A 17854-nucleotide genomic window follows, 5' to 3' on the forward strand; every position below is an offset into this window, starting at 1 on the left:
ATTTGGCATGACATTTCAAAATGTCTCACTTTCAACATTTGATATGTTATCTATATTCTATTGTGAATAAAATATAAGTTTATGAGATTTGTAAATTATTCCATTCCTTTTTTACTCACAATTTGTACAGTGTCCCAACTTTTTTGGAATGTGTAGCTCTCATGAAATCCAAAATGAGCCAATATTTGGCATGACATTTCAAAATGTCTCACTTTCAACATTTGATATGTTATCTATATTCTATTGTGAATAAAATATAAGTTTATGAGATTTGTAAATTATTCCATTCCTTTTTTACTCACAATTTGTACAGTGTCCCAACTTTTTTGGAATGTGTAGCTCTCATGAAATCCAAAATGAGCCAATATTTGGCATGACATTTCAAAATGTCTCACTTTCAACATTTGATATGTTATCTATATTCTATTGTGAATAAAATATAAGTTTATGAGATTTGTAAATTATTCCATTCCTTTTTTACTCACAATTTGTACAGTGTCCCAACTTTTTTGGAATGTGTAGCTCTCATGAAATCCAAAATGAGCCAATATTTGGCATGACATTTCAAAATGTCTCACTTTCAACATTTGATATGTTATCTATATTCTATTGTGAATAAAATATAAGTTTATGAGATTTGTAAATTATTCCATTCCTTTTTTACTCACAATTTGTACAGTGTCCCAACTTTTTTGGAATGTGTAGCTCTCATGAAATCCAAAATGAGCCAATATTTGGCATGACATTTCAAAATGTCTCACTTTCAACATTTGATATGTTATCTATATTCTATTGTGAATAAAATATAAGTTTATGAGATTTGTAAATTATTCCATTCCTTTTTTACTCACAATTTGTACAGTGTCCCAACTTTTTTGGAATGTGTAGCTCTCATGAAATCCAAAATGAGCCAATATTTGGCATGACATTTCAAAATGTCTCACTTTCAACATTTGATATGTTATCTATATTCTATTGTGAATAAAATATAAGTTTATGAGATTTGTAAATTATTCCATTCCTTTTTTACTCACAATTTGTACAGTGTCCCAACTTTTTTGGAATGTGTAGCTCTCATGAAATCCAAAATGAGCCAATATTTGGCATGACATTTCAAAATGTCTCACTTTCAACATTTGATATGTTATCTATATTCTATTGTGAATAAAATATAAGTTTATGAGATTTGTAAATTATTCCATTCCTTTTTTACTCACAATTTGTACAGTGTCCCAACTTTTTTGGAATGTGTAGCTCTCATGAAATCCAAAATGAGCCAATATTTGGCATGACATTTCAAAATGTCTCACTTTCAACATTTGATATGTTATCTATATTCTATTGTGAATAAAATATAAGTTTATGAGATTTGTAAATTATTCCATTCCTTTTTTACTCACAATTTGTACAGTGTCCCAACTTTTTTGGAATGTGTAGCTCTCATGAAATCCAAAATGAGCCAATATTTGGCATGACATTTCAAAATGTCTCACTTTCAACATTTGATATGTTATCTATATTCTATTGTGAATAAAATATAAGTTTATGAGATTTGTAAATTATTCCATTCCTTTTTTACTCACAATTTGTACAGTGTCCCAACTTTTTTGGAATTGGGTTTGTATATAATATAACTGTTTTATATATTTAGATGTTTTATATAATTAGATATTTACTATAATTACTTTAATTTAGTTACTTATTACTATATTATTTCATTTTAATTTACTTTTTGTTTTATTTTATTTTATTATTTTGTTTTAAAATAAATAAAATTAAATAAATAAATAAGAATAGTTAAATACATATACAGTAAAAGGCTCATTATAGTTAATTAAAACTGAAACGAACTAAAACCATTAAAAAACTTTTAGTTCAACATTTCTCATTCTAATTAAGTTTAGTTTGTAATTTAGTTTGATGTGATAAATTAACAAAAAAAATGTATAAAAATTAAATGCACATAAAAAACCCTACTAAAAAAATAAAATTAAAAAATTGATTCAAAATATCTATATATATATATATATATAGTAGTACTTTTTTGATGGCATTAAAAACATTTTTTTTACAGACAATAAAGACCAAATAACTGTACACTACTTCTGTACACAACTGTCTCTGTTCACCTTGTGAAGTGTGAGTGAGTCAGATTGAGTGGCTGGCGTGACACCCAATCTGCACAATGCCACTGTGCATTAGTACACTGCCCTTTCATTCAATCAATTACTTTCTCAGGTGTGCCAATTGAGTTTCCCTGCTGAGCTGTGAGAGGATTACAGACAGCGTCTTCATTCGGAGCCGGGCTTCTGCTCCCTGGACGCCTCCAGTCAAACAAACCTGCCTCATACACATACCCACCCTTTCCTATTTGCAGTTTCTTTGTGGCACAAAACTACATTTCCCATGATGCATCTGTCCTCCTCATGAATCCCAGTCACAGTGATATGACATCAGAAAGTCACTGTGAGCTCATGTCAAAAAGGTAAATAAACTAATGAAGTACAGATCCAGAAGTCCTTCTCTTATTGCCTGGTGTGTGTGGATGCGTCCCATCATGCCCCGCTTCACCCCGTGGAGCGGCAGTCTGGCTCAACGCTAACAAAACCATAATTTAGCAGTCAGGCTGATTGATAGCTCTCTCAAGACACAATCGATCAGACCCTCATTTCAGCAGGACAGTTTTCTGTAGCCAGCATGGCACTTCCTTCCTGTTGTCAGCTCTCATGAGCGTCATGTGGACACAAACCACATGGGTTGTGTTTATGCATAGGAGACACTTTGGTGAGGCACTTTTGGGATATAGTTTGATGAGAATACTAATGAATTAGAATCTGAAATTTCTTAGGCCTGTTACATACCGCATGCTAAGGTAGAAAGTGTTTATTTTGGCACACATAGTAACAGGTTACAGCACTCAAAAATCCTAATGTGTTTTTAAATGGATATTTTTATTGGAAAGACAGTAAATAAACTAAACATGCTTAACACAGTCACACTGTACCTTTAATGCACTGGCAGATTTTTCACGTGTTATGGAGAAACAAGTGATCAGATTTGTAGAAATGTAAACAAATCCATCTTATTGTGGTTTTTATCAGCTGTTTGGACTCTCATTCTGACGGCACCCATTCACTGCAGAGCATCCATTGCTGAGACACTGATGCAGTGCTACATTTCTACAAACCTGACGAAGAAACAAACTCATCTGCATCTCAGATGGCCTGCGGGTGATTAAAATTCATTTTTTAAATCTCTTTTAAAAAGTGCAAAAATAAGCCAGCTGATTCAAATAAAAAACACATTTCTCTGAAAACACGTCTTACTTGCTTCTCAAATAAATGTATCTTGTTTTAAGGGTTGTTATATATTTTAACTGAGAAAAAGACAAACATACCCATTAAAAACAAGAGTTTTGCAGTGTAGCAGGAACACAGGTGCAAACTAGAGTCTCAGCTCTGTTACACAGCAGAGATGCTGTCAGTGTAAAAGAAAAGCATGTTGTTGCACTTGCGTTATTGCTTTGCTTACTTCTTGTTCAAATAGCGTAAACCAGGCTTTAGATTTCTGGCAATTAGAGCAGACTGCATCAAACATCTATCAGGTTACTGCACACCTCCTCTGAGACTAATCTACAAAGTTCAAATAATCACAAGGAGTAAATAATAGAAGGAACTGAGAAACGCTTCTAAGACTATCTTAAATAGTACTTTTGTAAAACACCAAACTATCTTTGGCTTGATGCAAATCCCATACTTTCAAAGAACTGAGCATCTCTGAGTGAGGACAGTTTGTGCATTTCTCAGCTCCCTGAAGGATTTCCAGCCCGCTACTGAGCTGTGCGCAATAGCTTTGATTTCTCTTTGTAGAAAAAAATAAAATATCCTCAAAGAAACCGTGAATAAAACAGTGGACCAGAGGGCCCTTCACAGTTCTGCTGACATGACTCATGAATATGCATAATGATGGGTGTGTTATATGCAAATTCACACTTAGAGTTGGGAAAAAGAAGGGGGGGGGGCTTTAAGTGACACTATATATAAAAATGTAACTGCAATAAAATATATTATTGTTTACATCATAAAATGGCATTTGCAAGTGGAATATTGATTAAATTAATATATATATATATATATTAGGGGTGGAACGATACATGTATTCGTACCGAACAGTCACGGTACGGACATCTCGGCACGAGGCCTTACAACGAATACAGGCAATTCACCCCCAATCCAGAAGGGACAGCAGAAGAACAGCGAATGCTATGAGTTGCGCACTTGAAAACAAAGCCCACTAGGCAGTGACCGTGTGCTGACTCTGAATGCATCTCTCACAGACTGACAAAGGAGTACACTTTAAAGGCTTGTGCACTCAACTGTTTGCGAACTGGAGCTTTGTGCTCGTGTATCCTACCTCTCTCATTCGGCACAAATCAAAATATTCCATAATATTTCCGTATTTGCCATGTAAGTAACGTATCTGAATGCTAAACTATTATTTATTATGTAAATTATAGGCTTTGTACTTCAGTCGCTTTCCAACGGTGACACAGAGGCGTGCGTGCTTATTTTGATAAAGTACCAACTGCGCTGTCAAGTTAGCAATGCTGGAACTGATGTGTTTTGTGTGTGTGTGTGTGTGTGTGTGTGTGTGTGTGCGCCAGCACGATCACTTCAACTGTTTTCTTATACCAGCAGAATCAACTTAAAACACTTGTTGTCTTATTAATAATGCATCACTGTATAAAGGTCTGCTTTTATTTGTGTACACTCACAATGAAAACAAAACATTGTGCTTTTGTAAAATAAAGGAAACAAATCGGATGTCACTTTCTGCCATTTGAGTTTCCTTTCTGTGAACAAATTAAGTCTGCCACAAAAATGAACTGAAACTCAGCATATATAAACTACGTTACATGTTGCACTGTTTTTTTCTCTTGTTTATCTGTAAACTAAATCAAATATATTTCAATAATTTATTCCTTTGTATGTATATATGTACTGCAGAGTTTATATACTGTATATAACATAATGTAATAATATTTAGTATTTTCACATCTAGGTGGGAAATTTTTTTAATTTGTACTACTGTCTGTTCAAAATAAATGAAAAAAACTGTTGTACCGACTGTTTTCTGTTTTCCTGTTGTACCGAAATCGTATGGAAACCGTGACCCCCGAAACGAGGTACATACCAAACGGTGACATCTGTGTTCCAAACCTAATATATATAGAGAGATTTTTTATTTAATTTTTTTGAAATAGAGTGGCATCATGAAAGCATTTTTAACCACATAATTCAAACAAGTACTGATTTATTAGCATTTATTTTTTTCATTTTAATAAGTATTTCATGATGTTTTCATTATCCTTCATTATGTCAAACTCAATATGTACTTACTGTTACTTTATTTTTTGTGGCACAATGTATAGAAACTACAAATAATATACTATAAAAATACATGAATCATACAAATAATATGTACAAAACAAATAAATACCTATAATATTATTTAGCTCAATAAAAATGTTGCACTAAACTTTAACCCTATAACATTCAACTCTAAAACATTTCACAGCTAAACGCACAGGAAAGTCACTCCCAGGTCATTTCTTCTTATGTCACACACACTTCTTGATTCAAGTGTAATGATGGCGCAGTGTCACAAACGAACACAAGCCAGTTTAACAGCACACAGAGGCGTGGAACACGAATTGGACACATTCAATCCAGAGAAATGTATTCATTTCTCATTTCAATAATCCAGTGCTGCAGGCTAAAATGCTGACCTTTATGAGGAGGAACATACACTTCCAATTACCCACGATCCTCCGAGGCTGTCTTTGAACACTCTGCTGAACTTTGATAAACATTTATAATAGAAATAAGAATTTTAAGTGCATCAATTACTGAAACCTCCATTTTTTTACTTAAATTGTACTAAAATTAATATTGTTTTTTTCCCGTAATTTTACTATGACAGCAAGTCGAGCAACATCATAAGTTTGAAAGTATTTTAAGAAATTAATTGAATTCAAATGACTGCAAGACTTTTAACTGCCTGAGAACTTCTGCCCTTATATTAATAGAAAGCGAAAGCCATGGATTGGAATCGCCGCCTCTCTGGAGCTCAGCCTCAATTACTGAACTGAAGAAGAAAACGCAATGACCAATAATACATTACATCATTATCTGGGTCACGACAATCCCTTACGAAGAACATCACTGCTTCAATAACCAAAGGCCGTCTGAGAGATAGTCAAGATTCTCCGCTTCACTTCTCAATTTGAAACCCATTTCAGACAAGAGCCTTTCACTCAAGTCAGCGGCTGATTATTAAACCCTTCAGTTACAGTTTGAGCCTTTGGATCTACTGTAACTGTAACAAAATCAGGTCACTCTCTGCATGTCAGGCCTTTCCAAGTTCTATCTATGAGCAGAAAGTGCAAGTGCCTTCAGATAGAAGCACAAACTTCATATCTTGAAATCATAAAATGCCTTCCTAGACAGCTTTTGAAAGCATTATAGGCGCTCAAGACACAAACACTGCTCCAAAAGGTTGGAAGAAATGATGCGGTCTTCTAAGATGTCAAAATCTGAAGTTGCATCATGTGTATCTGAAGACAGCTTCCTATGCAGCCTCATCTCATTTAGTATTCATATGTTAAGTTTAGATGGTTTTATAGACACTGAAGCATATTATATAGACGTAGTGACAACAACTAACATATAGAAGTATTTATGTACACTCAGCTTTAGAAACATAAAATAACCTATAGTCCCTCCCCTAACCGAAACACTTCTCAACAACAGCGTTATTTACTATTAAAGTAATAATTCATATTTAAAATTAGTAATATATATATTAAGTTTTCTTTTTCATTTTAGTAATTTTGTCATGTGCTTTTGTCATCTATTTCGGTTTTAGTTATTTGTGTACTTCAACTTAAACCTGTTTTATTTTAATTAGTTATTCCAGTTAGTAACATCTCTAATTTTCTGAGTTTTTATTTTATATTTTACTTATAAAAGTTATTTCACTTGCGTTTTAGTTAATAAAAACACTACTCAAAAATATATAAAAGTGTGTATGTTTTTAAGATTTGTAAATGTTAAAGTGTGTGTGTCTATATATAAATAATTACATGATTCTAACATTTGAAAGTTTAGGCATTGGTAGAATGAATGAATGAATGAATGAATGAATGAATGACGACATTGAGCATTTTTAATTAGTTACTTATATACCATAAAATCAACCTATTAATACAGTAAATTCAATATTGTATGAACAAAGTATTTGTAAAACATGCACTTCTAAAATGTTCATACACAATATGCATACATTTCAGATGTAGGTGTTTAGTGTTTATGCAAGCATATAAAAATGTATTTGTAGTATTTGTAGTAGTAATGTATTGAACTTGCTGTATTTTGGAACAAAGGAGCTTTAGACTGACAATGTAGGACATCGATTCACATTCAGGACAGGACTAAAGAGAGAACGTGCTTCTCCCAAACATAATCGAGTACACACACACACACACACACACACACATAAACACACGGGCCAGAGGACAGTGATGGATCTTATTAATTTTAATGCTGGCCTCTGTTTTCCTGCATTTGCAGCGCTGCTGTCTCCCTCCACACAGTCCCTGATTCCTTCAGTGGCCTCTGCAATCTCTCACTACCCATCATTCTCCTCTTCTTTCCACTTTCACTATTCTTTTCATCTCTCTTTTTTCTTATTTCAGCTTTCCCTCTCTCTCTGAATGTCATATCAAAGCACAATTTATGGTGTATGTTGGTACACAGCAGGAGCCCAGCTGCACTTCAAAGTTTGATGAGAAGGATGAAAGCAACCGTCCTCATCCTCATTTGACAGACAGATAAGAGCGACCTTGAGCCCGGGTGTTCCTGAAAGCGACGGGTGACCTTGGTTGGGAAGAGCGAGAGAGGATGGATGGGACCGTGTGTGTGTGTGTGTGTGTGTCTGAGGGGACAGGAAAGCAGCGTGAGGTCTGCTGCTCTCAAACAGGACCAATCAACTCCACACAGCCGCTAATAAAGGCTGATCTGAGCTCAGCAGTGCACTCTTGGTGTGTGTCACAGGTTTCTCTGTGTACATCCCTGAATGATTACAAGAGACTGAGTTTGCAGGAAGAGAAAGACTGGGTACAAAAGATAAAAAAAGACTATTTCTTCTATCTGTTGTGTTGTCTTCACTGGATGCACGCAAATACAAATACAGCACGAGCAGTGCAGTGAGATTCATCAACAAACAAGGCTGCCTACATATGAGGAAAAGCTCTGATCAATAGCAATGTGTAAGATGTGTTTTCATGTGTTTTCAAAACAAGTGTTTTCTAAACCTGTGACATTTTTATGCAACTTTTTAGAATGTTTCACATTCTTATTTCTCATCATGTTTTTACACAAGACACTTTGCAGTGAAAATGTACTTGTCAGATTTAACAGTAAATTCATCCACTGAGTGGCAATAAGCTAAGAATACATAAACACAAGTGTGTAATTTTTGTTCAAATTATTATAATTTTTTCCCAAAAGTTTAAGGCCAGCAAGATATTTATTTATTTATTTATTTATTTATTTATGTATTTAAATTAATACTTTTATTCAGCAAGGATGCATTAAATTGATCAAAAGTGAGAGTAAATATGATTACAATGCTACAAGATTCTGTTTCAAATAAATGCTGTTCTTTTAAACTTTCTGTTCATCTGAGATGTGTTTGCAGAAATCTCCTTCAAGCAGACAGACACAAAATGGTCTGTTTGTGTTTTTTCATTACATTTTTTTTTCTAGTAAAAAATAAATAAATAAAAAACTTGTACACGTCTGACAAAAGTAAAATATAACATACTTAAAATGTATCATCGCCACAATACCGTGAAAACCCGCAAGCGGTTTTGTGATGGCGCCACCTACTGACAAAAATCATACAAAAAGGACGAAACATTGGAATAATTGGGTGGTTTCCCAAGTTCCACGATTTGTCATTCTGAATAAGTCTGATCACATTTAGTGAGGTTAATGCTTAATTCGTTGCCTAATTAGAGGAAATGATTCTACATATTTGCCTTTAATAGTGTTACAACCCAAAGTGTTTTTGTATTTGTCCACCAGGTCGTGTTGTTCTGTGAAGGTGTTGTTTATCTTTGCTCTTCAGCCCTGGATAGTTTTCTTTTTCTTTATGTATCTTCACTTTGTTTCTGTATTAGTTATCTCGATTTATTTTTTGATTAAACGTTTATTTGTTAAATTTAATTCCTTTGTAATGTTGCTTCACCTAGAGCCAGGTGGTTGTAACAATAGGAAAATGCAATTCTCATTGTGGCATGTGTTTGCAGAAATCTCCTTCAAGCAGACAGACACAAAATGGTCTGTTTGTGTTTTTTCATTACATTTTTTTTTCTAGTAAAAAATAAATAAATAAAAAACTTGTACACGTCTGACAAAAGTAAAATATAACATACTTAAAATAATACGCTTTAAAAGAATATACTTAAGTGTAAAGTGATTCTAAAGTTTTTGGACACTTATATCATATTATATCATTGAAATTAAATGAAAATGTATTAGAGTATAAGTTTATATTAAATGCAGTTAGCTGAACTTCCGAGTGTTTTTAACCCACTTAAGTAGGATATAAGAACATTTTAATGTGTCATTTCATAATTACTTAATTTCACAAAAACCTGTATCTCATTTATTTAAAAATATTTGTAATACACATTTGTAATGAAGTTGCAATTTAGTACGTTTAAAATTGATTAATGTCAAATGCAATATTGAATTAACTACAGCTACAATTTTAACCAAATATTTTACATTTGCTTTAATATGTTAGACAACACATTTAAAAAAAAGCATCCCAAAAGATTGTTAAAACAATTATTTAAAATGTACTTTAATGTAAAACGTTTCATTTAACGTGAACACAAACTGCACTATTTAAAAGTGTACTTAAGTCTGTTAAGAAATGGTCATAAAAGTGTCTTTCTCCAAGTACACTTGAGTGGCCTTTTATTTCATTAATCATATATTTTTGGTCACACTTCAGTTTGGGGAACAATTCTCACTATTAACTAACTATTAACTATGACGTATGCCTCAAACTCCTAATTTGCTGCTTTTTAATAGTTAGTAAGGTTTAGGTATGGGGTGGATTAAGCAATCTAAAATACGGTCATGCAGAATAAGGCATTAATATGTGCTTTATACAGGAAGTACTAATAAACAGTCAATGTGCTAGTAGCATGCATGCTGATAAGCAACTAGTTAAAAGTGAGAATAGGTCTATATAAAGTGTTTAGTTTGTAAAGTGTATATTTTAGTGTATGTAAAGTTTTTTTGTTGTTGTTGATATTTTCTTTTAAGATTTTAAGCACACTACAAATGCACATTCAATACAATTAAGCACACGTCTTTTTCACAAGGGCACAGTTTAGAGCAAAATAATAGAATGTAAAACAGGGGTTACTGTACATGCTGCAGACAGTGGATAACTGACCTCTCCCCTCCCTGCGATCCGCCGGGCCACGATCAGCTGAATCATGCCTCTCTTGTTGCCCTCGATGGACATGGACTTGCGGAGGGTCTCCATGGCTTCCTGATTGGTTTTCTCCAGCAGAGACTCTCCATTAACTGCTATCAGCTGGTCATTGACCCTCAGACGCCCATCCTGTGATCACACACACAAGAGCATATTAAACGTTTCATTGGAATATACAAACATTAAAAAAGAAAGTATGAGTGATGAGTCTCATAGCCAATCAGAGAGCTGCTCCTCACCTTGCAGGCGGCTCCTCCAGTGATTATAGACTTGACGAAAATGCCCAGGTCGGCGTGGCTCTCTTTCGATCTATTGCCCTTGACGCTGACCCCTAAACCGGCCGATCCCGAGTCATTGAGAGGGATCTCAAACGTCAAAAACTCCCGCGTTCCATCCGGGGTCAAAATTAATTCATCTCGTTCTTTCTAAAGAGATAAAGGATAGGCACAAAGATTTTGATCAGTTAAAGATGGAGTGTGTATTTATTTATTCAATATTAAAATCATTTTTCACAATTGAATGCACAACTAAAAGGTAAGCCACTCATTCCAGCAAAGTATATGAACACCGTGTCTGTGGGGTTTTCTAAAGCATCCCGATCAGCCTAGCATAACAACGACTCAACCAATGGCATGAGTTAGGGGCGGGGCTTTCTGGAGGTTTGACCAATGACAGGCAGGGAAGGACTGAAGCTCGTTTCCGTCATGGGATAAAAACAATATAAAAAGGTAATTGCGTCTTTTTATCTCACAATTCAAACTTTATTCTCACAGTACTGAGAAAGGTGAAATATAAACTCACAATTCTGAGAAAAAATAAATAAATAAAAAAAGTCGGAATTGCAAGACATCCCTCGGAGTTTACATCCCGCAATCCTATTTACTTTTGGTTCCATCACTTAATAAAACATTTAAATGGTAATTGCTAATTTTTAATCTCACAATTCTGACTTGCAGTTGCAAGTTTACAGATCAATTTTCTTAGAAATGTGAGTTTATATTCTGTCTTTATAGCTTGGAATTCTGAGCTTTCCTCAAAATTGCCAGGAAAAAAGTTTGAATTGTTAGATATAAACTCAGAAATGCAATAAAACGTCAGAATTATGAGATAAAAAGCTGCTATTAGCTGTGTTTATTGTTATTTTTGTTTGTTTGTTTTATTGTTTTTGTTTGTTTGTTTGTTTGTTTTATCCTGTGGTGGAAACAAGCATCTACAGGAAAGTGTTCGGAGGACACCTGTTTGAAAACAATCATTATTTTTGCAGATCCATTTTGTGACGTCAGTGGTGTACACCTCAGTATTAATATACAACACAAGTACAGGAAGCAAAAACATCAAATATACAATAGAAGAAAATACAATTTAAATAAAAAGAAAGAGTTTTATTTTTTTACTTTGTTTTGTCACTTTATAAAAGAAGGATTCTCATAGTAATTATATATTATTGTTTTTAAACAATTATTTCAGCATATTTACTGCCAAGGGAAGCATTAATGATCATAAACATCATAAACTCAAAGCTGACACACTAATAAAATGCTATTCAAGATTAACAAAATTAATTTAATAATAATATGAACACAATAAACGCAGTATGTCCTTACAGTTTAATTATGCAGAGGTGGGGCGAGATTAACACAGCGGGATCACATGACTCATTAAACAGGATGTTTACAATGGTGACTGGTTAGATCTGCGTTAGCACCCGCTGAGTGGATGCTCTCCTGTTGTTCACAGGGAAAATCAAATCACAGTGCAGAATCAAACCTATGATATATATGCACTGGATTGGGATAAAATCCAGAAATACATTTCCATATCACTATATATGATATTTGGACACTGCCATCGTTTCTAGCTGGTCTATGAGCAAGTGGACCAATTTTCAACCTAGTAGATCATCTTGGTCACAGCTGACCACTTTAGACCAGCAACAAACCAGCTAACATGTTCCAAAACTAGCTTTTTTAAGTCATTAAAAGGGATTAATTGGAGAAAATCCACTCTGTATAGCATTTTTATACATTTAAACCAAAAGTAATATGTTTTAAGAAAGGTTTAGCACACACACACACAGCTGAAGAATGCCAGGTGCTTGGCTTTAGTCCAGCTGCTGAGAGCAAAGAGGCTGGAGACGAGTTATAGAGATTCAGCCAAGCATTCAGGTGAATCTCACACACACTCACACACACACACACCCCATCATCCCGTGCCTGAGCGGTTGCCATGGCAACCCAGGTGGCTCTCAGCAGACAATAGCAGCTCTCAGGTTTAAGAACCAGCATCCAGGTGAAGGCAGCAGGAAGAACACATGCGGCGGTGTCATCCGCAGGTGCTAACACAGCGTTCACACGTGTGATTTTCACCCAGTCATTTAGTTCCTGTCACGCCGTCAACAAGTACTCAAAAGGACCACAGTCTTTCAGACTGACACAGTGAAGTGCCTCTCATCAGCTCGCTATCTTACCCCTAGAGAGGGCCGGCAGCCAGAACTGATATGCATTATGGATACAAACATGAAGAAACATCGCAGTTTTACTCCAATTCTCGCCTTTGACAGACAACACAGTTTTTGCCAGTTGTTCCGTGACAACCGAGAAATAACATGTCAAGCACTTGAAGGAGTATCCAGAGCTGACAGTAAAGACACAGAGCCTCATCAATTATGGTTTTATTTTGCTAGGCGAGTTATTTAGAGGAGCTCAGATATATAATAATCAGAGACTGTACTAATGCTTCAGGAAATGACAACATTGTGTTACTCAAATTAATCAAACAATCAATCAATCAATCAGAGAGAAACTGACAGAGAGCTATCTAATTTTATCTAATTCAGTTATTTATCAACTTTGTCAAAACCAAACAGCAAACACAACCAAACTAATAATTTATTCAATTCATATAATTTTAAAAAACATTTTAATATTGTCTTAAGAAATGTGAGCACTGCTTATCTGCACAAAAAAGCAAAAGCAAAGCAAAACAAAACAAAAAAGCAAAAGCAAAAGGAAAAGCAAAAGCAAAGCAAAACAAAACAAAAAAGCAAAAGGAAAACCAAAAGCAAAACAAAAAAGCAAAAGCAAAAGGAAAAGCAAAACAAAAGCAAAACAAAACAAAAAAGCAAAGAAAAGCGAAACAAAAAAAAACACATCAAAGCACATAAAAGCTAAACAAAACTAAAGTGAATGAACAAACACATGAACAGAAGAGAAAAAGAACAAAATGCCAATCAATTAAATATTTATAAAACTAACAAAAAGCATAAAAACAACAAAAAAAAAGAAACAATTATCAAATGAATGAATGAACAAATGAATCTGTTCGTAACATATATACATGAATGAATTGCATGAATGGAGTTATCATTAATGTCAGTAGCATACATGTGAGGCAAACTTAATTCATAATACTTTTAGAGCATTTGTTTCTGAACCTGGCATGTTTGCAAAACAAAACAAAAAAGCAAAAGGAAAACCAAAAGCAAAACAAAAAAGCAAAAGCAAAAGGAAAAGCAAAACAAAAGCAAAACAAAACAAAAAAGCAAAGAAAAGCGAAACAAAAAAAACACATCAAAGCACATAAAAGCTAAACAAAACTAAAGTGAATGAACAAACACATGAACAGAAGAGAAAAAGAACAAAATGCCAATCAATTAAATATTTATAAAACTAACAAAAAGCATAAAAACAACAAAAAAAAAGAAACAATTATCAAATGAATGAATGAACAAATGAATCTGTTCGTAACATATATACATGAATGAATTGCATGAATGGAGTTATCATTAATGTCAGTAGCATACATGTGAGGCAAACTTAATTCATAATACTTTTAGAGCATTTGTTTCTGAACCTGGCATGTTTTCTCCCTTAGGTTGGCTTATATGCAAATATGAACACAGCAATCATGCCTGGATCCGCACCAGAGTAATCGGTCAGAGATCTCCAGAACGAGGTGAACTCAGCCTGACTGAAAACTGATTCTTGCCATTCAATTGTGGTGAGAAAGTAATATGACCCATTGGACCAACGAACCAAGCTGTATCACAATTCAAAATAAGAAATGTGTTGAGCAGTGAAAAAGCAGGTGAGCGCATTATTTATCGCAGTTCATATATTGTTCATACTTATCACATATAGTGCACTCTGACCAATAGGAGGACAGTTTTACTTACATGTGACTTGTATACACATATTTTAGTACACTTTAAAAACTGAATCTCTCAGCCACACAGAGGTCCAAGGATCCCCAAGCTATGCGTCTGATGTATTGTAAAGAAACAGCTTAAAGTACCTTTCCCCAAAGTCACTATACATTTTTAATAACATGCAACAGTTTGTTTGAAGGTCTGAAAAATTGTGTTACAAACAGCAGGTTCATTTTCACAAGCCTTCATAACACTGCACATGTCTTTCACACACTGACAGAGGAAAAGTGCATGACTTTATAAAAGGCACATCCAGCTGAACCTGGCCCATTGTGCTCGGGAGTAATTAATTCATTCATAAGCAGAATGGATGGTGTGCATTCATTACATGCTTTTGTTTCCAGAGTGAGCTTGAATTATACTGTCAGTGAACAGACAATGAAGAGAAGAGCCCATGAGAGATAAGACAACACACACACACACACACACACACAGAGAAAAGCAGAGAAATAGCATTCAATCTCACTACTCCACTGGGACATACAGACAGATTATACAGAAAGAAAGAAAGAAAGAAAGAAAGAAAGAAAAGCATAACAAAAACAAACAAAAAGTTATTAACGAATGAATGAAAGAAACAAAGAACAAACAAAAGTTCTAACAAAATAAAAAAAATAACCTACTTTATGAAATAAACACTTTCAAAAGAGAGAATAGATCGATAAACAAACAAAAAAGAAAACAAAAACAAAAACTAACAAAAAGAAGGAATGAACAAACAAATCAGTGGACAAAGAAAATCAAATAAACAAACAAATGAACAAGAGGAAAAACAATCAAAAGACTAACCAAGTAACAAAAAAAAAAGAACAAACAAACAATTTAAAGAAAAAATGAAGAATCAACAACATAATACACTGTAAAAAAAAAAAGTCCCGTAAAAAAAATGGTAAATGACTGGCAGCTACGGCTGCCAAACAAGAACCGTAAAATTAAGGTAAAATATCTTAATTGAAATGAAGTGCAAAAACAATAATTTTACAGAAATGTTCATTAAAGGTTTTACAGAAAAAAAATTATTTTACAGATTTTTCCTTGTTTTAATTATTATATTTTACTTAAATGTTAGGGTTTTTGTTTGGCAGCCGTAGCTGCCAGTCATTTACCATTTTTTACGGAACTTTTTTTACAGTGTAGAGGGAAGAGAGAAGGAAGGGAAAGAAAGAAATGAAAATATTAATTTTGCTCCCTAAGAAATAAAGATATACAGAAAGACAAAAGAGACAGAAACAAACAAAAAAAATATGAACAATCAAATTAAAGAATCAGAACAAAAGTAAAAATGTATCAAAAATCACACATTTATGAAATAAACACACTTTCAAAAGAAAAAGAAAGAACAATGAACAGACAAATATAGAAACCAAAATCAAAGGGAAAACACCCTCAAAATAAACAACTAACAAAAGGAAATCAGTGAAGATAAAACAAACAAGCTTAAGGACAAGCAAAAGATAAAGCAAGTGCAAAAATGGAAAAGAATAAACAAACAATTTAACAGACAAACTAAAGAAAGAATAAGCAACATATAGGAGGGAAGGAAGGAAGAAATGAAGGAAGCTAAAGAAAGAAATTAAGATATACATTTTGCTCTTTAAACAGAAAGAAAGAGCTAAAAGATTATTGAACAAACAAACCAAAAACAAAAGAAAAACAGACAAATAAACAACTAACAAAAAGAAATGAACAAACAAATCAGTGAATGCAGGAAAAAAACAAACACACGAGAGGAAAAACAAACAAAACAACAAAATCAAGCTTAAAAATATATAAATAAATAATGACCAAACTTAAGAAAGAATAAACAATGTAATGGAGGGAGGGAATAGATGAAGAAAGTAAAACAGAGAAATAAAAATATAAATGTTGCTCTCTAGCTTCAAACTGCTGCCGAGGTTTAAAACATTTAGCACGGCTGAAACTTTCTCGCCCGAACGAGGCAACGGCATAAAGGTCACTGGAAGTGAATTTAAGAGGCTACAAGAAATCAGTCAAGTATGTAATTGCAAAGAAGGCCTGTGCATGATAAGTATAGAAACATGAAATTTCTCACCACTGTTTCTTTGGCCCGCCGCCTTCTGATAAAGACTGCATATTAAACACCTCTGACTAATGCACATTCAAGACTTTCAGATACAATTAGACCTGAAGACCCGAGAAAGAGAGAGAGAAGGAGATTAGATGAGACATTCAAAGCTTGGAGAGGAAGCGAGGAGCGAAAGAACTGTCACAGCTCAGCACCTAAAGCCAAGGTGACTCGAAGAGCTGGAGAAGTGAAGTCAAACGCCTCATTCATACATACTTTTACAAGCAACCAAATTCCCAATACAAGGTCAAAAGAAGAAACTGAGAAATGTTAGCAATATTGCAGGGCTGCACGATAATGGTTAAACAGTTGATCATGATTATTTTGCTCAACAACAAAAAATTTAATTTGTTTTGTTTTGCATTTGATCAGAATTATTGCACTTTCACATATGCACAAATAAAAAGAATGTCAACTCGCATGGTTTGCTTACAGATTTAGTCGCAGTGAATTGTTCAAAAACAAAAGTGTAATCGACGATGTGAAAGATAACTGTTATTTGAGCAAATCTTGCATTAAAGGGGTCATATGATGTTGCTAAAAAGAACATTATTTTGTGTATTTGGTGTAATGAAATGTGTTTATGCGGTTTAAGGTTCAAAAAACACATTATTTTCCACATACTGTACATTATTGTTTCTCCTCTATGCCCCGCCTTTCTGAAACGTGTAGATTTCTACAAAGCTCATCGCTCTGAAAAGCGAGGTGTGCTCTGATTGGCCGGCTATCCAGTGCGTTGTGATTGGCCGAATACCTCAAGCGTGTGACGGAAATGTTACGCCCCTCACCATACTGTGATGATGCCGTGTCCGGCCGGAGCGACGAGACAAACACATTAAAACCCATTATAAACCAGGCATTTGTTGCATCCAGTGGGGACATAATTACCGATTATAATGACTCATACTGCCTTTTTACGCGTTGCGTTGCATCGTGCCGTGTAAACATAAAACCATGTCTGCATTTGTGATCGGAGAAACGAC

General features: G+C 34.2%; 1 protein-coding gene across 1 annotated transcript in view; it reads right to left on the reverse strand.

The window, feature by feature from the left end:
• Nucleotides 1–17854, reverse strand: part of LOC107552787 (partitioning defective 3 homolog) — a 145331-nt gene that overhangs the window by 90104 nt on the left and 37373 nt on the right. The window contains exons 7-8 of the mRNA XM_016234778.1: nucleotides 10818–11003; nucleotides 10537–10707 (exon numbers count right to left, since the gene is read on the reverse strand). Of these exons, the coding sequence (XP_016090264.1) occupies nucleotides 10537–10707; nucleotides 10818–11003 (357 nt within the window). The remainder of the gene's footprint in view (nucleotides 1–10536; nucleotides 10708–10817; nucleotides 11004–17854) is intronic.

Source organism: Sinocyclocheilus grahami, unplaced genomic scaffold (assembly GCF_001515645.1).
Source record: "Sinocyclocheilus grahami isolate Dianchi unplaced genomic scaffold, SAMN03320097.WGS_v1.1 scaffold458.1, whole genome shotgun sequence".
Lineage (NCBI taxonomy): Eukaryota > Metazoa > Chordata > Actinopteri > Cypriniformes > Cyprinidae > Sinocyclocheilus > Sinocyclocheilus grahami.